This window comes from Microcaecilia unicolor, chromosome 9 (genome assembly GCF_901765095.1).
Source record: "Microcaecilia unicolor chromosome 9, aMicUni1.1, whole genome shotgun sequence".
NCBI lineage: Eukaryota > Metazoa > Chordata > Amphibia > Gymnophiona > Siphonopidae > Microcaecilia > Microcaecilia unicolor.
Window position 1 is genome coordinate 172893669 of NC_044039.1, and position 21852 is coordinate 172915520.

The 21852-nt window shown below is 42.4% G+C and overlaps 1 protein-coding gene across 1 annotated transcript in view; it reads left to right on the forward strand.

Moving 5' to 3' along the window:
* The window catches only part of PSMA3 (proteasome subunit alpha 3), an 84648-nt gene extending 63056 nt beyond the window's left edge, over positions 1 to 21592 (forward strand). Inside the window, 3 exon segments of the mRNA XM_030214975.1 lie at positions 9822 to 9889; positions 20315 to 20379; positions 21396 to 21592. Coding sequence (XP_030070835.1) covers positions 9822 to 9889; positions 20315 to 20379; positions 21396 to 21440 — 178 coding nt within the window. The 3' untranslated portion in view covers positions 21441 to 21592.
* The last annotated feature ends 260 nt before the right edge of the window (positions 21593 to 21852 follow it).

Sequence of the window (21852 nt, forward strand, 5' to 3'; positions counted from 1 at the left end):
AAGAAGGGCTGAGATTCTATTCCAGGTACTTCCTTGTGGAAAAGAAAACAGGGGCGATGCGTCCCATCCTAGACCTAAGGGCCCTGAACAAATATCTGGTCCGAGAAAAGTTCAGGATGCTTTCCCTGGGAACCCTACTCCCCATGATTCAGGAAAACGATTGGCTATGCTCTCTGGACTTAAAGGACGCCTACACTCACATTCCGATATTGCCAGCTCAAAGGCAGTATCTGCGATTCCGTCTGGGAACACGGCATTTTCAGTACTGTATGCTACCCTTTGGTCTCGCCTCTGCGCCCAGAGTGTTCACTAAATGCCTGGCTGTAGTAGTGGCGTCTCTTCGCAGACGGAGTGCATGTGTTCCCTTATCTCGACGATTGGCTGGTGAAGAACACCTCAGAGGCAGGAGCTCTACAGTCAATGCAGATGACTATTCAACTCCTGGAGCTGCTAGGGTTTGTGATAAATTATCTAAAGTCCCACCTTCTTCCAGTTCAAAGACTAGAATTCATAGGAGATCTGCTGGACTCCCAGATGGCTTGTGCCTACCTTCCCGAGCTGAGGGCCAACAATCTTCTGGCTCTTGTCTCATGGGTACGGGCATCTCAGCAGATCACAGCTCGGCAGATGTTGCAATTGCTCGGCCACATGGCCTCCACAGTTCATGTGACTCCCATGGCCTGTCTTCACATGAGATCAGCTCAATGGACCCTAGCTTCCCAGTGGTTTCAGGCCACGGGGGATCTAGAGGATATTATCCTACTGTCCACAAAATTTCTCAAATCCCTGCATTGGTGGACAATTCGATCCAATTTGACCCTGGGACGTCCCTTCCAAATTCCTCAGCCACAAAAAGTGCTGACGACGAATGCATCTCTCCTAGGTTGGGGAGCTCATGTCGATGGGCATCACACCCAAGGGAGTTGGTCCCTCCAGGAAACCGGTTTTCAGATCAATCTCCTGGAGTTACGAGCGGTCTGGAACGCTCTAAAGGCTTTCAAGAATCGGTTGTGCAATCAAATTATTCAAATTCAGACAGACAATCAGGTTGCCACGTATTATATCAACAAGCAGGGGGGCACCGGTTCTCGCCCCCTGTGTCAGGAGGCCGTCAGAATGTGGCTTTGGGTTCGCCGGAACGGCATGTTTCTTCAAGCCACGTACCTGACAGGCATAAACAACAGTCTGGCCGACAGGTTGAGCAGGATCATGCAACCTCACGAGTGGTCTCTCAACTCGAGAGTTGTGCGCAAGATCTTTCAAGCGCGGGGCATCCCCTTGATAGATCTCTTTGCCATTCGGATCAATCACAAGGTCCCTCAATTCTGTTCCAGGTTTCAGGCCCATGGCAGACTAGCATCGGATGCCTTTCTCCTTCATTGGGGGGAGGGCCTCCTGTACGCGTATTCTCTCATACCTTTGGTGGGGAAGACTTTGCTGAAACTCAAGCAAGACTGCGGAACCATGTTCTGATTGCTCCTTTCTGGCTCCGTCAGATCTGGTTCCCTCTTCTTCTGGAGTTGTCCTCCGAAGAACCGTGGAGATTGGAGTGTTTTCCAATCCTCATCACTCAGAACGAGGGGGCGCTTCTGCATCCCAACCTCCAGTCCCTGGCCCTCACGGCTTGGATGTTGAGAGCGTAGACTTTGCCTCCTTGGGCCTCTCGGAGGGTGTCTCCTGAGTCTTGCTTGCTTTCAGGAAAGATTCCACTAAAAAGAGTTACTTCTTTCTATGGAGGAGGTTTACTGTCTGGTGTGACAGCAAGGCTCTAGATCCTCGCTCTTGTCCTACACAGACCCTGCTTGAATACCTTCTACACTTATCCAAGTCTGGTCTTAAGACCAACTCCGTAAGGGTTCATCTTAGTGCTATCAGTTCTTATCATTACCGTGTAGAGGGTAAGCCGATTTCTGGACAGCCTTTAGTTGTTCGCTTTATGAGAGATTTGCTTTTGTCAAAGCCCCCTATCAAACCTCCTACTGTGTCATGGGATCTCAACGTCATTCTCACCCAGCTGATGAAACCTCTTTTCGAGCCACTGAATTCATGCCATCTGAAGTACTTGACCTGGAAGGTCATTTTCTTGGTGGCAGTTACTTCAGCTCGCAGAGTCAGTGAGCTTCAAGCCTTGGTAGCTCATGCTCCTTATCATGCTCCATATACCAAATTTCATCATAACAGAGTAGTCCTTCTCACTCACCCTAAGTTCTTGCCAAAGGTGGTGTCGGAGTTCCATCTGAACTAGTCAATTGTCTTGCCAACATTCTTTCCCCGTCCTCATACCTGCCCTGCTGAGCGTCAACTGCACACATTGGACTGCAAAAGAGCATTGGCCTTCTATCTGGAGCGGACAAGCCCCCACAGAGAGTCTGCCCAATTATTTGTTTCTTTTGATCCCAACAAGAGGAGTGTGGCTGTAGGGAAACGCAACATATCTAATTGGCTAGCAGATTGCATTTCCTTCACTTATGCCCAGGTTGGGCTGACTCTTGAGGGTCAAGTCATGGCTCATAATGTTAGAGCCATGGCAGTGTCAGTGGCCCATTTGAAGTCAGTCACTATTGAAGAGATTTGCAAGGCTCATCTCATTACTGCCTTCAGCAGGATACCCGACGTGACAGTCTGTTTGGGCAGTCGATGTTACAGAACCTTTTTTGGAGCTTAGAATCCAACTCCTCCCCCCTAGGCCCATTTTTATTCTGTTCCAGGCTGCACACTCTGTTAGTTGTTAACATGTTAGGTCAGTCTCAGTTATGTCCTCGCCGTTGCGAGGCCCAATTGACCATGTTTATTGTTTTGAGTGAGCCTGGGGGCTAGGGATACCCCATCAGTGAGAACAAGCAGCCTGCTTGTCCTTGGAGAAAGCGAAAGCTACATATCTGTAGAGGGTATTCTCCAAGGACAGCAGTCTGATTGTTCTCAATCCCGCCCACCTCCCCTTCGGAGTTGTCTTCCCTTGTCTTAGCTATGTACTAGACTAACGAACACGCTCGCGTTCGGGCAGGAAGACGACCGCGCATGCGCGATGCGCACGGGAGCGCGAGGCTAGCAAACATTTGTTGCTAGGGAAGATTTTCCGGTCCTGGGCTGCCGTTGGACGTCACCCATCAGTGAGAACAATCAGCCTGCTGTCCTTGGAGAATACCCTCTACAGGTATGTAGCTTTCGCTATGTGGAACCTTGCATGATGTAGCTATAATTCGGGATCCTTTTTCCCATATGCATCACCTTGCACTTGTTTACATTAAACGTCATCTGCCATTTAGCCGCCCGGTCTCCCAGTCTCGTAAGGTCTTTCTGTAATTTTTCAGAATGCTGTCGCATATTAACGACTTTGAATAACTTTGTGTCATTAGCAAATTTAATTACCTTGCTAGTTACTCCCATCTCTAAATCATTTATAAATATATTAAAAAGCAGTGGTCCTAGCACAGACCCCTGAGGAACCCCACTAACTACCCTTCTCCATTGTGAATACTGCCCATTTAACCCCACTCTCTTGTTTCCTATCCTTCAACCAGTTTTTAATCCACAATAGGACATTTCCTCCTATCCCATGACCCTCCAATTTCCTCTGTAACCTTTCATGAGGTACCTTATCAAACGCCTTTTGAAAATCCAGATACACAATATCAACCGGCTCCCCTTTGTCCACATGTCTGTTTACTCCTTCAAAGAATTGAAGTAAATTGGTCAGGTAAGATTTCCCTACACTAAAGCCGTGCTGACTTGGTCTCAGTAATCCATGTCCTTGGATGTGCTCTGTAATTTTGTTTTTAATAATAACCTCTACCATTTTCCCCAGCACCGACGTCAGACTCACCGGTCTATAACTTTCTCTCCCCTGGAACCTTTTTTAAAAATCGGCGTTACATTGGCCACCCTCCAATCTTCTGGTACCATGCTCGATCTCAAGGATAAATTGCATATCACTAACAGAAGCTCCGCAAGCTCATTTTTCAGTTCTATCAGTACTCTAGGATATACCATCCGGTCCAGGAGATTTGCTACTGTTCAGTTTGCTGAACTGCCCCATTACGTCCTCCAGGTTTACTGTGAATTCAGTAAGTTTCTCTGACTCCTCCGCTTGAAATACCATTTTCCGACACCGGTATCCCACCCAAATCTTCCTCGGTGAAGACTGAAGCAAAGAATTCATTCAATCTCTCCACTATGTCTTTGTCATCCTTGATCGCCCCTTTTACCCCTCGGTCATCTAGCAGCCCAACCGATTCTCTTGCCTGCTTCCTGCTTTTAATATACCGAAAATAAATTTTATGTTTTTTTTTTTTTGCTTCTAATCATCATCTATTTGTCCCAGGGGATTAACAATAGCAACAAAGCAGCATAACAAATTGCCGGGACTGAATGGCATATGTAGTATTGCATCATACCTTATGCTTTGAGTTTATCTTGTTGGGAAGACAGGATGGACCGTATCTGTTGTCATCTGTTACTATATTATTATACATTCCATTGTAGACTTGACTGTAATTTCTAACAGCTTATTCAAATAGCTATAGTAGATGAAGATTGGGGGAGTGGCCAGTGGAACAGCTGTATGGGTTTTAAAAAATATTTTATTATACACAAAATATACCAATAACAGCAATCGGTAACAAAGTTTAGCAAATAGCTTTAACCTTGATCACATTCATTGTTCCTTTGCAGTGAATTCAGAACAACTCCGCAGTAAATATACCTCCAAATAGCCAAAAAAACCTCCCCTTCCACCACCCTCCCATTTCTCAATTCTCCTATGGGCCAGTGATCAAAGGAAAATGTGGGTGCTAGAGGCCACTAGCACCAAACTAGTGCCCGTATTTACCAGCGCAGTATGATGAGAGGGCCCTGGCATGACAAACAATGAGCACGCCAGGGTGGATTTAAATGAGCTCTGTGGTTCCCTGCCCAGTGCTTCCCTACCATATAAGGGAGAAACTCCCTAAACCCCGCCCAACATACTCCAGGATGCACCGGGCAGGGCGCCACCACTAAGAGGACTGCTCCCCCTTCTGTAATTCTGGTGCCGTCGCCGCAGAGCTTGTGCAGCTGGGACCCAACTTCCGATACGGCGTCAACAATTCAGCAGGTTGTCTCCATACTGGCAGCGACCCCAGTCTTACCAATGCCTGCACTTGATGACTAGTTATGGGCCATGCTGAGAGAGGAGTAGGCAAGATTGCTACAGCTTTCTAGTGCTCAGGCATCGAGGGTGCTTGCGCCAGCCTCAGCACTCAGTCAGTCTGACCTTGAGGTCCATGATACCCCTATGGAGTGGTCTTTGATCTCTAGGCTGTGAGGGGCATCGGTGTTGGTGTCTTCCTGTGCATGGCACTGCTCGACATTGGGGGGGGGGGGGGGGGAGGAAGCTCCCTCAAGGCTGAGACATGAGCAAGCATATCGGCCTCTGAAACTGAGGCCAACATACCTCCAGCCAGCCGAGACAGGGGCAGTCTCATCAAGACTCTTTTGCTGAATCTGAGGAAGAGCTAGACTACTTCTTAGAGGAGAGGAGTCTTATAGCATACCCTCGCATCCCTCTCCACCTGATGAGAAGAGGAAATCTCCACTTGAGCCCATCTCTTTTACATGTTTTATTAAGGAAATGGTGGAGGCCACAAACTGATCCCTTTAAGTTGGAAACGGAGGACAAACCTAGGGCTAAGTTATTTCAGGTCCTAAAGTTGCATTCAGTTCTGGTCGCTATATCTCAAAAAAGATATAGTGAAATTAGAAAAGGTTCAAAGAAGAGCGACCAGAATGATAAAGGGGATGGAACTCCTCTCATATGAGGAAAGGCTAAAGAGGTTAGAAGTAAATCGATTTTCTTACTCGTTCCAAAAGTACAGACTAGGGGACACTCGAGGTTACATGGAAATAATTTTAAAACAAACAGGAGGAAATATTTTTTTCACTCAAACGGTTAAGCTCTGGAACTCTTTGCCGGAGGATGGGGTAACAGCGGTTAGCATATCTGGGTTTAAAAAAGGTTTGGACAAGTTCCTGGAGGAAAAGTTCATAGTCTGTTATTGAGACAGACATAGGGAAGCAACTGCATGTCCTGGGATTTGTAGCATGGAATGTTTCCATGATTTGGGTTTCTGTCAGGTACTTGGGACCTGGCTTGGCCACTGTTGGAAACAGGCTACAGGGCTAGATGGACTATTGGTCTGACCCAGTATGGCTACTATTATGTCTGTGTGCGTATCTTCCAGTACCTCTCGTAGAGAAGAATTTACTGAAACTCAAGCAAGACCAGGGAACAATGATTTATTTTTGTTACATTTGTACCCCGCGCTTTCCCACTCATGACAGGCTCAATGCGGCTTACATGGGGCAATGGAGGGTTAAGTGACTTGCCCAGAGTCTCAAGGAGCTGCCTGTGCCTGAAGTGGGAATCAAACTCAGTTCCTCAGTTCCCCAGGACCAAATCATGCCTTACTGTCTGAGGCAGATCTAGTTCCCTTCTCTTCTGGAGTTATCCTCCAAAGATCCGTGGAGTTTGGACTGTTTTCCGACCCTCATCACGCAGAACAAGGGGTCTCTCAACATCCAATTCCTGGCCCTCATGGATTGGATGTTGCAAGCATAGAATTTGATACCTTGAATTTGCTGAAGGGTGTCTCCTGCATCTTTCTGGCTTCCAGCAAAGACTCCACTAAGAGGTGTTACTCATTTAAATGGAGGAAGTTTTTTGTCTGGTGTGAGGGCAAGGCCTCAGATCCCCTCACTTGTCCTACACAAAAACTGCTTGAATACCTCTTGCACCTCTCTGAGTCGGGTTTGAAAATGAACCTCTGTAAGGGTTCATCTCAGTACAATTAGTGCTTATCACCGTGCGAGAGGTAAGCCCATCTCTGACAGCCTCTAGTTATTTGCTTCATATGACAAACCCCCTATCAAACCTCCATCTGTGTTGTGGGATCTCAATATTGTCCTCATCCAGCTGATGAAATCTCCTTTTGAGCCTCTTGATTCTTGTAATCTGAAGTATTTGACCTGGAAAATTGTGTTTCTGGTGGCGATCACTGAGCTTTAGCTGACCCATCTTACTCTTCACCACAGTAGAATAGTTCTCTTCACATACTTTCTAAGTTCCTTCCTAAGGTAGTGTCAAGAGTTCTATCTTAATCAGTCAATCATTCTACCAACATTTTTCTCAAAACCACATGCCCATCCTGGCAAGAGTATACTGCATACCTTCGATTGCAAGCGAGCCTTAGCCTTCTATATGGAGTGGACTAAAGCCCAAAGACACTCCACTGACAATACAGCTTCTAAATTGGTGTCAAATTAAAGTAAAATAATACCAAACTGAAGATAAAACACTTATAATTCACATACGTTCCAACAATAAAGTTGAAAGGTTTTTTGAATTTAAGGAGACCGGTTCACCCAGTGTTTCTTCTTCAGGAACTCATTCTGTTTTGATGTGCATTCATTCAAAACATTAGTCTTTCTGTAAAAGAAAAAATTGTATTAACTTATGAAACATTCTATAATCTTTTGAATCTCAAACCTCTGTTCACATACTTCAGATTTGCATACTCCAGATTCAGAACATGTTCCTTTAAATATGGCGCTTACGTGTCACCCGCTGATAAAGAGCTATTTATACCTTCCCTTCCTGAAGAAGCCACATTGGGTGAAACGGTGGCCCCACTGAACTTAAGTGCTGTATTCACAGATACCACTTTTTTGATACTTTGATATTTAAAATTATTAGATTGGAGCACAGTTAAGTTTTTACACAATGTTTTTAAAAAAGGAGGCTTATGGTGAGCAATGAAAAAAATTCTGAACCAATACAATATTCATAAAGTTGGTCATGTCTACGGGATGTTTTCCGAGGACATTTGAGGTCTCCTTCTTAAAAAAAATTCAAATTTAATGTTGGAACATATGTGAATTATAGGTGTTTTACCCATAGTTCACCCAGCTTTGTTTCTTTTGGCCCAAACAGGATGGGGGTAGCCATCAGCAAACACAGCTTCCAACTGGCTAGCAGATTGCATCTCCTTTACTTGCGCCCAGGCTGGGCTAACTCTAGGGGACATATCAAAGCTTTTAACATTGGAGCCATGGCTACGTCGATAGCCCACTTGAGGTCAGCCTCCACTGCACAGCTGCGACGTGGTCATCTGTCCATACATTTACATCTCATTATTGCTTTGAGCAGGATACCTGACGAGACAGCCAGTTCAGGCAAGCAGTCCTGCAGAATTTGTTTGGTGTCTAGAGTCCACCCCCTAGGCCCAGTTTTCTTGTTTGCCAGGCTGCACTTCCACAGCTAGTAAACAAATTTTTTCAGGTTGATTGAATAACAGGCCTCAATGTTTCGAGTCCCTATTGTCCTAGCATTGTTTTCAGTGAGCCTGGTAACTAGAGATTTATAGCTGTGAGAATATGATGGTCTGTCTGTCTTCAGAGGTAATCAATAGAAATAAAACAAAATAAAACATGGAAAAAAAATGATACCTTTTTTATTGGACATAACTTAATACATTTCTTGATTAGCTTTCGAAGGTTGCCCTTCATCAGATTTATTTCCGATTTGACAAAGAAGGGCAACCTTCGAAAGCTAATCAAGAAATGTATTAAGTTATGTCCAATAAAAAAGGTATCTTATTTTCTTTTCCATGTTTTATTTCTATTGATTACCTTTAAAAGTGGACTAACACGGCTACCACACATCACTTGTCTTCAGAGAAAGCAAAGTTACTCACCTGTAGCTGGTGTTCTCCAAGGACAGCATGCCAAATATTCTCACATACCTTCTCATCTTCCCATGGAGTTGAATTCTTTAGCTTTATTACAATGACTGATGGACCTGGGCTTGCAGTTCTTGATCTCGTTAGTTGGCATCTGCCCCAAGCTCTGTCAGATGATGTCACTAGCTGTGAGAATACTTGGCCTGCTGTCCTCTGAGAACATCTGCTACAGGTGAGTAAGTTTTGTTTTATCTGACCTTCAGTTATACAACATTATGCATTATCTGACAGATAATCCGGGATCTCCTCCCTTCCCCCACCACCCTAACTTAGTACATTCGTCCCTCCCTTCATCCAAAACCACAGCAGCAGCAGACACCCACCCACCCCTAAGCCTCCCACATTGCCTACCTTATAAGCCCTGGTGGTGTAATCAGGGCAAGAGCAATCCCCCATGCTCCTTACCTTGCTGCTCCAATTTCAAAATGACTGCTGTGAGCTTTAGTGGGAGACCTGCAGAATTGGTGCCCCTACTTACATGCATCACTTTCATTAGTTTTTATGTTCCTCTGTCCTTCAGGCATTGGTGATTTTTTACTCTTCTATTCTCAGTGTAGATATAGACCTTTTTAAACTGCTGACATTGTCAAACCAGCATCTTTGATTCCCTACCCTGTTAGCTTTCCTTTTGAGGATTCAACTTCCTCCTCCTCCCCACCCCAATCAAAGCCAAATTGCATTATTTTTCTGCCCTTTTATGTGTTTGCATTCTGTTTCCTGTTGGAATTGCACAAAGCAATTGGAAAAATCTTTTGAATTATAGCTGCTGGCTACCTCGCCAAAGTTTTTCAGCATTTAATTGCCTGGCTGTTTCTCACAATGTAGCATCTGGTTCAGAAATGATTTGAAAGTGAAGCATACAGCAAGAGAACCAGTAGGGAATTCCCACTGCATTTGCATCTGCTGTAGTAATGCTCATAGAGGAGCTTGTTTAATTTAATTCTTGCCTTGTAATAATTTGCCTTGTTAAATAATTTTTTCCTCCATATTTAGAGGGAAAAAAGGTTAAGAACCTTGCAAGTGACTTTTTATAATATCTTTTTCTAGAATCTACATTGTCCATGATGAAGTGAAGGATAAAGCTTTTGAACTTGAACTCAGCTGGGTTGGCGCAAGTAATAACTTTTAAGAATATATTTCCCAAATCCAAAGAAAAGAGACAAATGTAAATGTGTCAAGATTCAACTCTTAAGGCATTAGTTTTGATATATATATTTACCTGCAAGAGAACTGCTTAGACTTCTAAGAAAGAGAAACATGCTGGTTAATAGTGTGAATGAGCCCCACATAAAAATTTATATATATATATATATATATATATAATTTTTTTTTTTAATGCGGGGCTCATTCACACTATTAGCCAGCATGTTTCTCTTTCTTAGAAGAAGTCTAAGCAGTTCTCTTGCAGGTAAATACATCCTTTGTATATGGGAGTTACAGACCAGAAAACAATTTGATCTGGCTCCAAGTGTCACTTGGCTTTATTTTATTCCTGTGGAAAAGTAATTATTTAAAGTTTAGGTTGCCTGCTCTGATCTCATAGATCTGTGCTGGCACTACATATGTATAGACATGAACTCCGAGAAATAAAGTGTGATTTTAAGGGATCAGATTCAGAGCTATCAAGGGGAGAATATATTTTGCAGAGAAAGTACCTAAGGGCTGTAGGCAGCATTGTGACTTCAGTTTGTGGTGTTAGTTTTTTGATTTTCATTAACATTGAGGAATGTTTATTAAAGTGCATTAGTCACTTACTGGGTTTTAAGGTGCAATAACAATTGGCATGGGGCCATGCTAACAGCTACCATCTGGTAAACTCCTATGTTAATTGACAAACAAGGTATCTGGGCAGAGATCTGGTACAGCTGGCAAAGAGCACTGATCATGCAGTATGTGACTGGGCAATAACTGTCCCAGCTGCTGATTAATTCAGCTGCACTTAACATGGGGCACAGGCCTATGTGGTAAATTCAGACCAGACAGGCTTTGCATTACTGCACCTTAAGTTTTGCACTTAAGGTGTGGTAAGTGCAGAAATTTACAACACTTCAGTAAATACGCCTCTAAGAGTTGTTCTAAGCAATTAAGTTTGTATAATAAATAGAAATGAGCAGCAATCCCAAGAAAACCTAGCCTAGAAAGTGTGTGTTTACATTCACATGTGTAATGTGCTTTTGATAACATCTAGAGATATAGATGTTTACGTTTTGGTGCAGCAGTATAATATGGCTGCCTGAGCAGCTACCATTCTCAGGATATGTCAAGGGGCCTAAAGGTTTGGCCAAGTTTTTATTTTATTTACAGATGAATGTAGGCTCTTAGTTGTGTGCCAAACCTGTTTGGGCTAAGAGATTGTTGCAAAACGCCTAGGCATTCACCTGGGGCTCACCCTGTGGCCACTTTAGAGGGTCTATCCTCAGCATAGCTCAGGTCCGCCTTTACCTGCCGCTTGTGCTCAACACTAGCACCCTCCTCCCACCGACTGGCTCCCAACCGCCTCTGGGCGAGTCTCCCGCTCTCAAGATATTCCACGGTGATTTCTAGGACACTGAGGTCACACTCCCAGTGGTCTCACAGTTCCTAGAAAGCACCCACAGACCCCAAAACACAAACCACCAGAATTCTTAGTCCAGACAAGCAGAGGCAATAAACTAAAGAAGCTTTATTGTCATAAAAATACTGAACAGTGAACTATAAAAACGGATGGAAAATAACAGGCAAATAACAGGTAACTGAATAAAGATCAATATAAAACTACCTAAACATTTTATCACTACCTGGATATTGATTGGGAAGTACAGGAAATATAACTGCTCACAGGTTACAGAATATAACTGCTCATAGGGTCTCGGTAAAGAGGTCTTTCTCTCGCTACTTCCAAACTGAGACTGGAGAAAAATCTAGTATTTCCAGACTGAATTTGAGCTCCTGGGCTAATCAGAGCCCAGAACAACATTTTTTAAAAGTAGCTGGCCATATCACTGCAGGTTACTTTTTTTGTGTTAAACTAAAGAAGGAACAGTCATTTCTCTGTAACAGCTTTAAACATAAAACATGCACCATCTACTGGCCAAACTAGAGAAATACACTTAATGAAATATAATTCACATGCTGGAAAATTCACCATTTCGCCACAGAAATCCTTTCCTTTCCTTTTTTTTTTTTGAGATTTAAAAAAAATTTTTTTTTTTTTTTTAATGGTGTTATAATGAAACTTCCTTTCAAATCGGGTCCCAAACCATCCTCCATATCAATCCATTCTGAAGTTCAGGGAACTAATTGTTGCTCTGTTGACCATGTAGTATTTTGTGAACTTTTTCATATTGTAGATGTACAGTTCTGTGGTCATGAGAGCTTAGAAAAATGTAGGCAGATAAAGACCATATGACTATCCAGTCTCCCCATCTACTCTCTCTATCACTCCCTTAGATACTGTATTCATTTCCACCAATTCCACTGGGAGGCTGTTCCACAAATTCACTTCCATGAAGGTTACTTCTGAGTCTATTCTTTTTTACCTTAATCCTATGCCCCCTTGTTTCAGAGCTTCTTTTCAATTGAAACAGACTCTCCTCCTGTGCATTTATGCCATGTAGGTATTTAAATGTCTCTATCATATCTCCCCTTGTCCAGCTTTCTTCCAAAGTATACATATAGAGATCTTTAAGTCTGTCCCCATACACTTTATGACAAAGGCCACTGACCATTTTAGTAGCCACCCTTTGGACTGACTCCATCCTGTTTATATCTTTTTGAATGTATCGTCTCCAGAGTTGTACACAATATTCTAAATGAGGTCTCACCAGAGTCTTATACAGGGGCATCATCACCTCCTTTATTCCTACTGGCTATTCCTCTCCCTGTGCACCCAAGCATCCTTCTTTCTTTCTTTCGCCGTCGCCTTTTGTACCTTAAGATCATGGCATATGACCACATCTTAGTCCCATTCCTCTTTTGTGCACAAAAGGTCTTCACCCCCTAAACTATACCGTCTCCTTTGGGTTTTGCAGCCCAAATGCATGACCCTGCATTTTTTTTAGCATTAAATCCAAAATTCCATATCATTTCTCTAGCTTTGCTAAGTCCTTCCTCATGTTATCCTCATTATCAGTGGTGTCTACCTTATTGCAGATTTTGGTATCTTCCGCAAAGAGGCAAGCTTTACCAGACAGCCCTTCAGCAATATCACTTAAAAAATGTTAAAAAGAACTGGCCCAAGAACCACACCTTGCAGCACACTACTGGGCATCCTTTTCCTCTGTCACCTTCTTCTCGACCAGTTCTTAAGCCAGTCAGTCACTTTAGGGCCCATACCGAGGGCACTCAGTTGTTCTTTTACAAAGGCGTACGCTAAACACTAGAGACGCCCATAAGTATATATGGGCGTCTCTAGCATTTAGTGCATGCTAAAAACGCTACTGCACCTTTGTTAAAGACCCCTTCAATTTGTTTATTAGTTGTTTAGCACAACCCTGTCAAAGGCTTTGCTAAAATCTAAGTACACCACATCTTATGCCCCCCTTGATCCAACTCTGATTTGTTTGACAAGACCTGCCTCTAGTGAAACCATGTTGCCTTGGGTCCTGTAATCCATTGGATTCCAAAAACTTTACTGTTCTCTGTTGTAAAAGCATTTTCATTAGTTTACTTACCACAGAAGTCACTTACCAGCCTGTAGTTCCCAACCTCTTCCTTATTTTCACTTGTGTGGAGAGGGACCACATCTATTCTTCTCCATTACTCCGGGACTAGAAAAGCATTGAAAAGGTCAGCCAGCAACGCTGCTAGAACTTTTCTCTAATTGCTTCAGTATTCTCTGATAAGTTCTTTGATATAGTCTGAGTAACCCAGTAGATTCTTTCTCAGAAGAGCACTTTAGTCTATAACAAAGTTAAGGGGAGAAGTGTTTATTAGTCATTGTTCTTCTCCAAGGAAAATTGCAAATTTACTGTAAAGGGAAAAAAAATTGATCTAGTTATCTATCATTGGAAAATAAAATGAGTTTTTCTCTCATATAATTGCAGGGGTATTTCGAACTGAATACTGACATGTTATGCAAAACCCATGTGAAAAGCAACTGTTCCCCCTCCCTCCCACTAGTTAGTCACTCAACCAGTTGACCAAATTTTAAATTGATAATTAGATTCAGCTAATTATCAATTTCACACAGACACGAGGCGCTGTTTGCTGGCGCTGCCAATATAAAGATTTTTTTTTTTAATGCAGGGGTCCCGGTGGCAGACAGAAGGGGGCTGTTGAGGGAGCTGAGGGTAGTAGGCAGGTGGAGACTGGGGTTCTGCGGCACCAGCGGCCTGGGAGTAGGAGAGGGAGAGAGACCCTGGTGCTGGGCCTGGGGAATTCCCACCCCCCTAGGTGGCCCTGCTCGGGACCTGTAAAACTTGCAATTCTTGAAGGAACCATGAACTCTGCACTGTACCAAAAAATTCTTAAGTGTACGGTGATCCGTGAGCTGATGCGTAATGGGTTATGCAGCAAGGCAACATTCCAAAACACAAAAGCAAGTCTACATCTGATTGGCTGAGGAAAAGCAAAATTAAAGTTTTAAATTAGACCAGTCAAAATTTATGACAAAAACTCAAGACCTGAAACAAAGCAGTTCATGCATGAAAACCTATGAATATGCCTGAATTAAAGCCGCTTTGCAAATAAGAGTGGGCTAAGATTCCTCAACAGTGATGTAAAGAGCTGATATCAAATTATAGGAAACGTTTAGTTGCAATTATTGCTGCTTAAAGATAGTGCAGCCTGTAATCAAGTTTAGGGGATAGTTACGTTTTCACATGGATAATATGAGTGTTGGATAACTAAGGTGTGGGAGGGCTAATGCTTGGGTAGCGGGCACCAAATCGGCACTACTGCTGGGCTAGCGCATGCGCCCAGTGGTATTTCTTGAGTTTGGCGTTCTCCGCATCCAGCAGTAAGAATTTTCTATTTTCTACCACAGGGGGCTTTCCCGGCGGAAATCAGCAGTTGGTGCGCGCTGCATAGTTGCTGCACGGGTAGCACTTAATCCCTTACCGCTAAGAATGGGTGGCAGTAAAGGCTCAGACTGTAAATAGGTGTGTGCTAGTTTTAATTTCAGCGCACACCCATTAAAAAAATGCCCCTTTTTCCAGCCGTGGTAAAAAATGGCCCTGCGTGTACCCAAAACACGCACCTACACTACTGCAGGCCACTTTTTACTGCAGCTTTGTTCCTTAAATAATTTTTTTAAATGTTGTTTACTTGAGGTCCCTTTATCTAATATTACACTTTCTAAGATCAGAAACATCAGTGTGGCATATATGAAATAGGGGGGATATCAGGAGTTTGGAGGGGGGGCGGCAGCGGCGGCGAAAGCTTTTTTACGTCACTGTATTTATACTTGAATAGCTACTGGGCAGATGTGAATAAAATGTATAATCCATCTGTTGCCAGAATAGAGCCTTCCATAGGTCTAGTGGCTGATATTTGCCTCTAAAGGCCTTTAGCTCCTCCAGTTCTCCTCATTTACCATTAAGGGAAGGGAAATGGGACTTGATATACCGGCTTTCTGTGGTTTTTGCAACTACATTCAAAATGGTTTACATAGTATATTCAGGTACTTATTTGTACTAGGGGCAATGGAGGGTGACTTGCCCAGAGTCACAAGGAGCTGCAGTGGGAATCAAACTCAGTTCCCCAGGATCAAAGTCCGCTGCACTAACCACTAGGCTACTCCTCCATTAACTTCTGTATAATTATAGTACGGCAAGAGGCCCTCACTGGATGCCCACCGGAAGGGTGGAAGGCCAGATTTTAGGACTCAGGCTGTAAAAATACCAGCTAGGTTTAAAAATCTATGACTGGCTGAGCAAGGACTTGCTTTTCCTGCAGGTTAATATGTGTTCTAGTTTAAGACCTATCCACTGGAATAGTGGTGGGCCAAGCTGCATAGCTTGAAACAGTTGAAAAGCACTGCCTAGGCCTGAGAAGCAGTTGATGGCCTTATAGCAGAGAGCCTGCAAGAGCAGGACTGCTTGGTGAGTTCTAATGAAACCTGGTGCAACTTCCAAATTGAGTGTAACACACATGATGCAGAAATTAAAGACAGAAATGATAAGAAGTTTGGTTCATAACACGGAGTCTGTCTTTAGAAGATGGCACCCAGATCACAAGATGATATGAGACAGATTTGTCCATGTTTGGATGTCCGTATCTAGGGAGATGTTGACAAAAAGGGAAATTGCACAATAACTTGCAATAGCTGAAATGGAAAGGAGAGATGGCCACCTGACCGGTGGTAGAGTATGACTCACTGATTAAGCAACATTAGAAAAAAAAATCCCTCTCCATAGACTTGTATGGGGACCAAATTGTATAAAAGCAGGGTGCATGCAAGCCCTTGTTGGAACGATTTTCCCCAACGCGTCCTAGAGGGCAGGGCTCTGGCCAGTTGAACCCAGAATCTGTCTACTGAATGTACCTGATTAAAGCCTGATTTGGGTAAGATTAAAAAGACTATTTCTTTAACTACACTGTTTCTGTCCTTGCTTCAATTTATTCTCTATCTTCTATCTGTTTTGCAAACTAACACACACACACAAGTAAGATTTCTCACTGAAACAGTTTTATAGACTTTTCATAGAATTTATGTGGGAACATAAATGGCCAAAGATTCATTTAGATCCAAATAGACAGAAAGCTGTGGTCATGGGAATTAGACTTGAACTGCGCCTTCTGATGCCTCCCCAGCGCCGATACCCATGGGAAGGGGTGTCATTGGAATTCAGGGAGGCGGTCCACAAGATCGTAGAAGAACAGACCCTCTGTACACCTCCGTGTGGAAGGGTCCCACGGGGGTCTATAGAGGGGTAGATTTTTTTGTTAATAGGTGCATCTCCCTCCAAAACAGGCTTTGTGCTTCATTTGGGATATATATATTAACCATCATGATCTCCTCTCCACGTGTTCCCCCTGTACATTTAGCCATCTCCCTGCTTTATTCCTCCAAATCTCTTCTTGAAAGGGTACCTATTTCTACATTAATATGGCTACTCCACCTTTTCTTTTCTTTTTTTTCTCCTATTTTATGTTGGATCCCCTAAAAAATCAATTTACAACTATGGTAGATACCCACAAGAGTCAGGAGTTAATGGAACCATTAGACACATGTTTATTTCATCATAACTGCTAAGTGATCAAGTACTGAACAGCAGAAGAGGTTGTCCATAGGAATAAATAGCCTCAATCTGGGAGCAGCAGGGCACAGGCTAGGGGAAATATGTAGGCATGAGGCTGGAACCACCTGCAGGGGATGTAGAGCAGGAACTGTAACTGGATGTCCTTCCCCCCTCCCTACGACTTATGGGCTGCCTTGTCTAGACTGAGTTTGGGTGTTCATCAGGGGAGGACTCTAAACAGAGTTCCCCAGCCGATCAGGAACAAGGTGGGAGGGGAAGTAGGCATAGTTTCTCTGATGGGACATGCTGGGGGAATTGTGAGGATTGGAGGGAGGGGAATATGCACACAGCGGCTGAAGGTGGTGGTGTGTTACTGGTGTCTGTGGGAGAGTCATGTACTTTGGCATGAACAATTCTGTTGTTTGAGAGAAAAATTCCATTGCACTACCATTTTTTGTTGTTGTTACATTTGTGCCCCGCGCTTTCCCACTCATGGCAGGCTCAATGCGGCTTACATGGGGCAATGGAGGGTTAAGTGACTTGCCCAGAGTCACAAGGAGCTGCCTGTGCCTGAAGTGGGAATCGAACTCAGTTCCTCATTTCCCCAGGACCAAAGTCCACCACCCTAACCACTAGGCCACTCCTCCATAGATCAACTTACATTTCTTTACTTCAGACAATTATGCATTTCATCAGTAGTACACTACCTCTGTTTATGCAAATGTGCTTCTTTCAAGAAAGCTTAGGACAAAAGTATACAAGATCTGTGAGAAAGGAAGGGATTGTAGATGACATGGATGGGCAGACTGGTTAGGCTACAATAATTTGAAGACATGTCTGCTGTGGAATGCTTGTATACATAGTGACGACTAACGTCACTAAAATTACTACTACTATTTAGCATTTCTATAGCGCTACAGGGTGTACGCAGCGCTGCACAGACATAGAAGAAAGACAGTCCCTGCTCAAAGAGCTTACAATCTAATAGACAAAAAATAAATAAAGTAATCAAATCAATTAATGTGAACGGGAAGGAAGAGAGGAGGGTAGGTGGAGGCGAGTGGTTACAAGTGGTTACGAGTCAAAAGCAATGTTAAAGAGGTGGGCTTTCAGTCTAGATTTAAAGGTGGCCAAGGATGGGGCATTTGTACAGAAGTTAAGAACTCAAGCATGTGATTGGAATCTCCAACATACGACTGAATTTTAAACACATCAGGTTGCAAATAATGGTCCAAAAATTGTGATAAGGGCTCAAATAAAGAACCTATGCCTGATACTATCGAGCAGCCGGGGGGATTAACTAAGGATTTATGAATTTTCGGTGTAAAATAAATACAGGGAATACTCTGATTTTTATGCATTAAATACCTGTATTCTTTACCGACATGATCCCCTGTTCACTCGCTGATTGTAATATTGTGGATACATCTGTCAGATAGTCTTAGGTTGGATCAGCCAATAGTTTTTTTGTAAAACGCTGTGTCTAATAATTGGCGATGAGCTTCACCCACATACTGCTCATAGTTTTGTAATACCGCTGCACCGCTTTTATCTGCGCGGGAAATTACAATTGTATCGTTCTTCAATTCATTTAAAGCCTTTCTTTGAGCATTTGTAAGATTGTGTCGGCTGAATGTATCCTGCTGTTCTATGTGCTCTAAATCTTTTAACACTGATTTTTGAAAGGTTTCTACTTCTGGGTCACTGAACCCTGGGGGAACCCAAACAGATGGCAGTTTATACTGAGATGAAAAAAGGAACTGCTATCCCCAACCGCTAATCACTCTTGTCCTGATTAGTATATGACTCACTATCTTGCACATCAAAATAACTTCGCAGTTTTACTTTACAGAAAATTTTTTGCAAATGAAAGCATACTTCAAAAGCATCGTAAAATGCTGTCGGGACAAAAGATAAACCCATCAATAATACTGAAACGTGATCCTGTGTTAATGTCTTGGCTGATATATTTATAACCGCATTCATGTCTTTTTACCTCTGCGAGTTTGAGCTTCTAAAGGGGCCTCTGAAGCTGATTGTACATTATTAGAGACCTTGTTAGTGGCCGTAGCGTCACACTTGCGATCACCCTCTTTTCGCATTGGATTGCTCGTATCTTCCCCGGATGAATCACTTGAAGAATTGAAAAATGTTACTTTTTTGTATTTCCTATTTCTGCGAGATTTTCTTGAGCGATCCATCCAGGGATATACATAGCCCTTTGTGTAGTTGGACTCATCTCGCTTGTATCTTCTAATTTTTTGCTGTCTAATCTCTCCTCTATATTTTTCAATTTGACCCATGTGTTCTTTATATTGACTATATCAAAAAGTTCTAGGGACGAGCTTTGTTTAAACTCATCTAATTTATTATCTAACTGTAAACAAGTTTCAACCAGTAACATATACAATTTATCAACAGTTAAGAGCATTAGGTCTAATGAGCAGCATGATATTAAATCATTCCATTCTGAAACATATTCTGAGTCATCTAGGAACCATGGTTCCTTAATTAATCGCAACTCTCTGGGTATCGAGCGTGGCAGTACTCCACCAATGTTAAGCCATGAAATTCAGTTCGTATTATATATTTATGTAGTTTAAATGCTTCTGACCAATCAATGTCTAATCATATTCATAGGGAATATCCTGAAAACCTGACTGGCTAGGTGTGTCTTGAAGACTGGGTTGAGAACCCTTGCTTTAGAATATATGCATATTTACTGATTACTTCTGATAAGCTACAACATTTAACAGTGCCTTTATATACTGCCTTAGGGGTTTTACTCACACAGGTGCAGTAACCATTACCATGCTGGCATAAGTTAAATCATATACAAACCACATACTGTGATCTAATTTATTTATTTATTACATTTGTACCCCACGCTTTCCCACACATTGCAGGCTCAATTCAGCTTACACAGTAAATAATTATAATTACAATCACAAAGTCTTTAAAGAGAATACTATAAGCTGTAGTAATTGTAGTGAGAGTGGGGTTTTGAGGAATAAGTGAATTGAGCATGTTGGGGCAAACAAAGGTAGGATAAGCAAAAGGGATGGGGAGGGGTGAAGAGATGGAGGATGGAGAGGAAAAGTGGGTGGGTTATGGGCTTGGATTGCACATTGCAGTTAGTGCTGCCTACGGTCACTGATGCACATAGGGAGGCAGTAGCTATCATGCAACATTTTGGGTTATGTCAGGTACTTGTGACCTGGCTTGGCTAGTATGGCCATTCTTGTTTTACTTATTAGTACAATTATCACATGGTAAAGTGTGTTTTTGTGTGGCAACTGTATAGGAGCTTGGAACACGCTCAACATGTGATTTAAGTGTAGAAAATGAGAAATAACATTTTATGTAATTCATTCACAGTTACTAAAGGAAAACATGAAATGGTCCCAAAAGACATTAGAGAGGAAGCAGAAAAATATGCCAAGGTAAGCAATTAAGGCATTTACTTCAAGTGCTGGAGCTCTTGCTCTGAAGACAGAGTAACCTTGTGAATTTTGTTTTAATGAATTAAAAAGTGTGCTTTCTTTTTTGAAAAGGAATGTAACAATTTCCTGATGTATACCCATTTTTTCTTTCTATTGAATGCTCATATGTAATTTTAAGTACATTTTAAAATGTATTGGAGCAGGCTTTAACTGCAGTCCTCGAGAGCTGCCTTGGGGTCTAGTATTTAGAATAGCTATGCTTATGAACTTAGTTCATAGATCAAATGTATACACGTGTGTGACTACACCTATATGTCTGAAAATCAGAACTGTATGTATAGTTTGGATAGGTAAGTGGTTCATACCCTTACAGCAAAGGGGTGCTGAACTTTTCTGTTTTTCTCAGCTTACACAGATAGGTTGTACAAGAGTATCTGCATCTATGTTCAGTTCAGGAATTTGGGTACTTTATATGATTTTCAGTATAGCTCAGTGTTCTGCACTGCAGGGACCAGTGGCAGCCCTTGGAGATCTCTGGGGTGGCCCTCAGTCTGGCTTTTTTTCGGCTGCGCTCTGCTCTAAGTTCATGACAGAAAAGGGGAAGTGAATGTGAGGAAGAGCCTCAATAGGTGAAGAGAATGCATTTGGAAATGCCCAATAAACAGTTTGAAGGTGGGGTGAATGTCAAACACACTGGTTAGCAGTGTTGTGTCCTTGCATGGGAAGATATTTGGTGGCTGGCCTTCAGCTTGCTGTATTCAAAGTGACCCCTCTGGTATAGCTTGTTTATATAAGACCTGGTACCCAGAAACATTTTTAAGAATATTAACTGTTACATTGGGGTACAGGCCAAACTTATTGGGTGGGGGGGTTGGGCTAATGGACTGTAACATTTCACCCACTGCTATACGAACTGGAATTTTACCTTTCTGTACAGTCACATCTATAAGGAAACAAGCTTTAGTTTAGTTTTCTCTAATGCACTTTTTAAACTTTTTTTTTTTATATATAAATAGGAATCTTTAGAAGAAGAGGATGAATCAGATGATGACAACATGTAATTTTACTTGCCGGATGGATGTGTTTTTTAATGGTAAAGTTATCTGGAGCTGCAGCAAACAATTTTTGTTTAAAATATATATATATTGTATGAGCTGAGCTGTAGCACTGTTTTTATGTACATTAAAATCTGAGTGATCAACCTGCACTAAAATCAATCGCTTACTTGTCTGCTACAGTTGTATCAAAGGTGGTTGGAATTTTGATAGTTGTGTGTTTTGTTTTTTTTTTTTGTCAATGAACATCAGTATAGGTGCAAACAACTAAAATGACTCCAGTTTAGCTCCTATACTGCTATTAATGCATCTTTGAAAGACCCTGTCATTCAAAGGTTTAAATACATAGTGGTGGTATTAAATAACAAATTTTGAAGCATGATTTGGTTAGTATGTGCTGCATGGTGAATATTGAGAA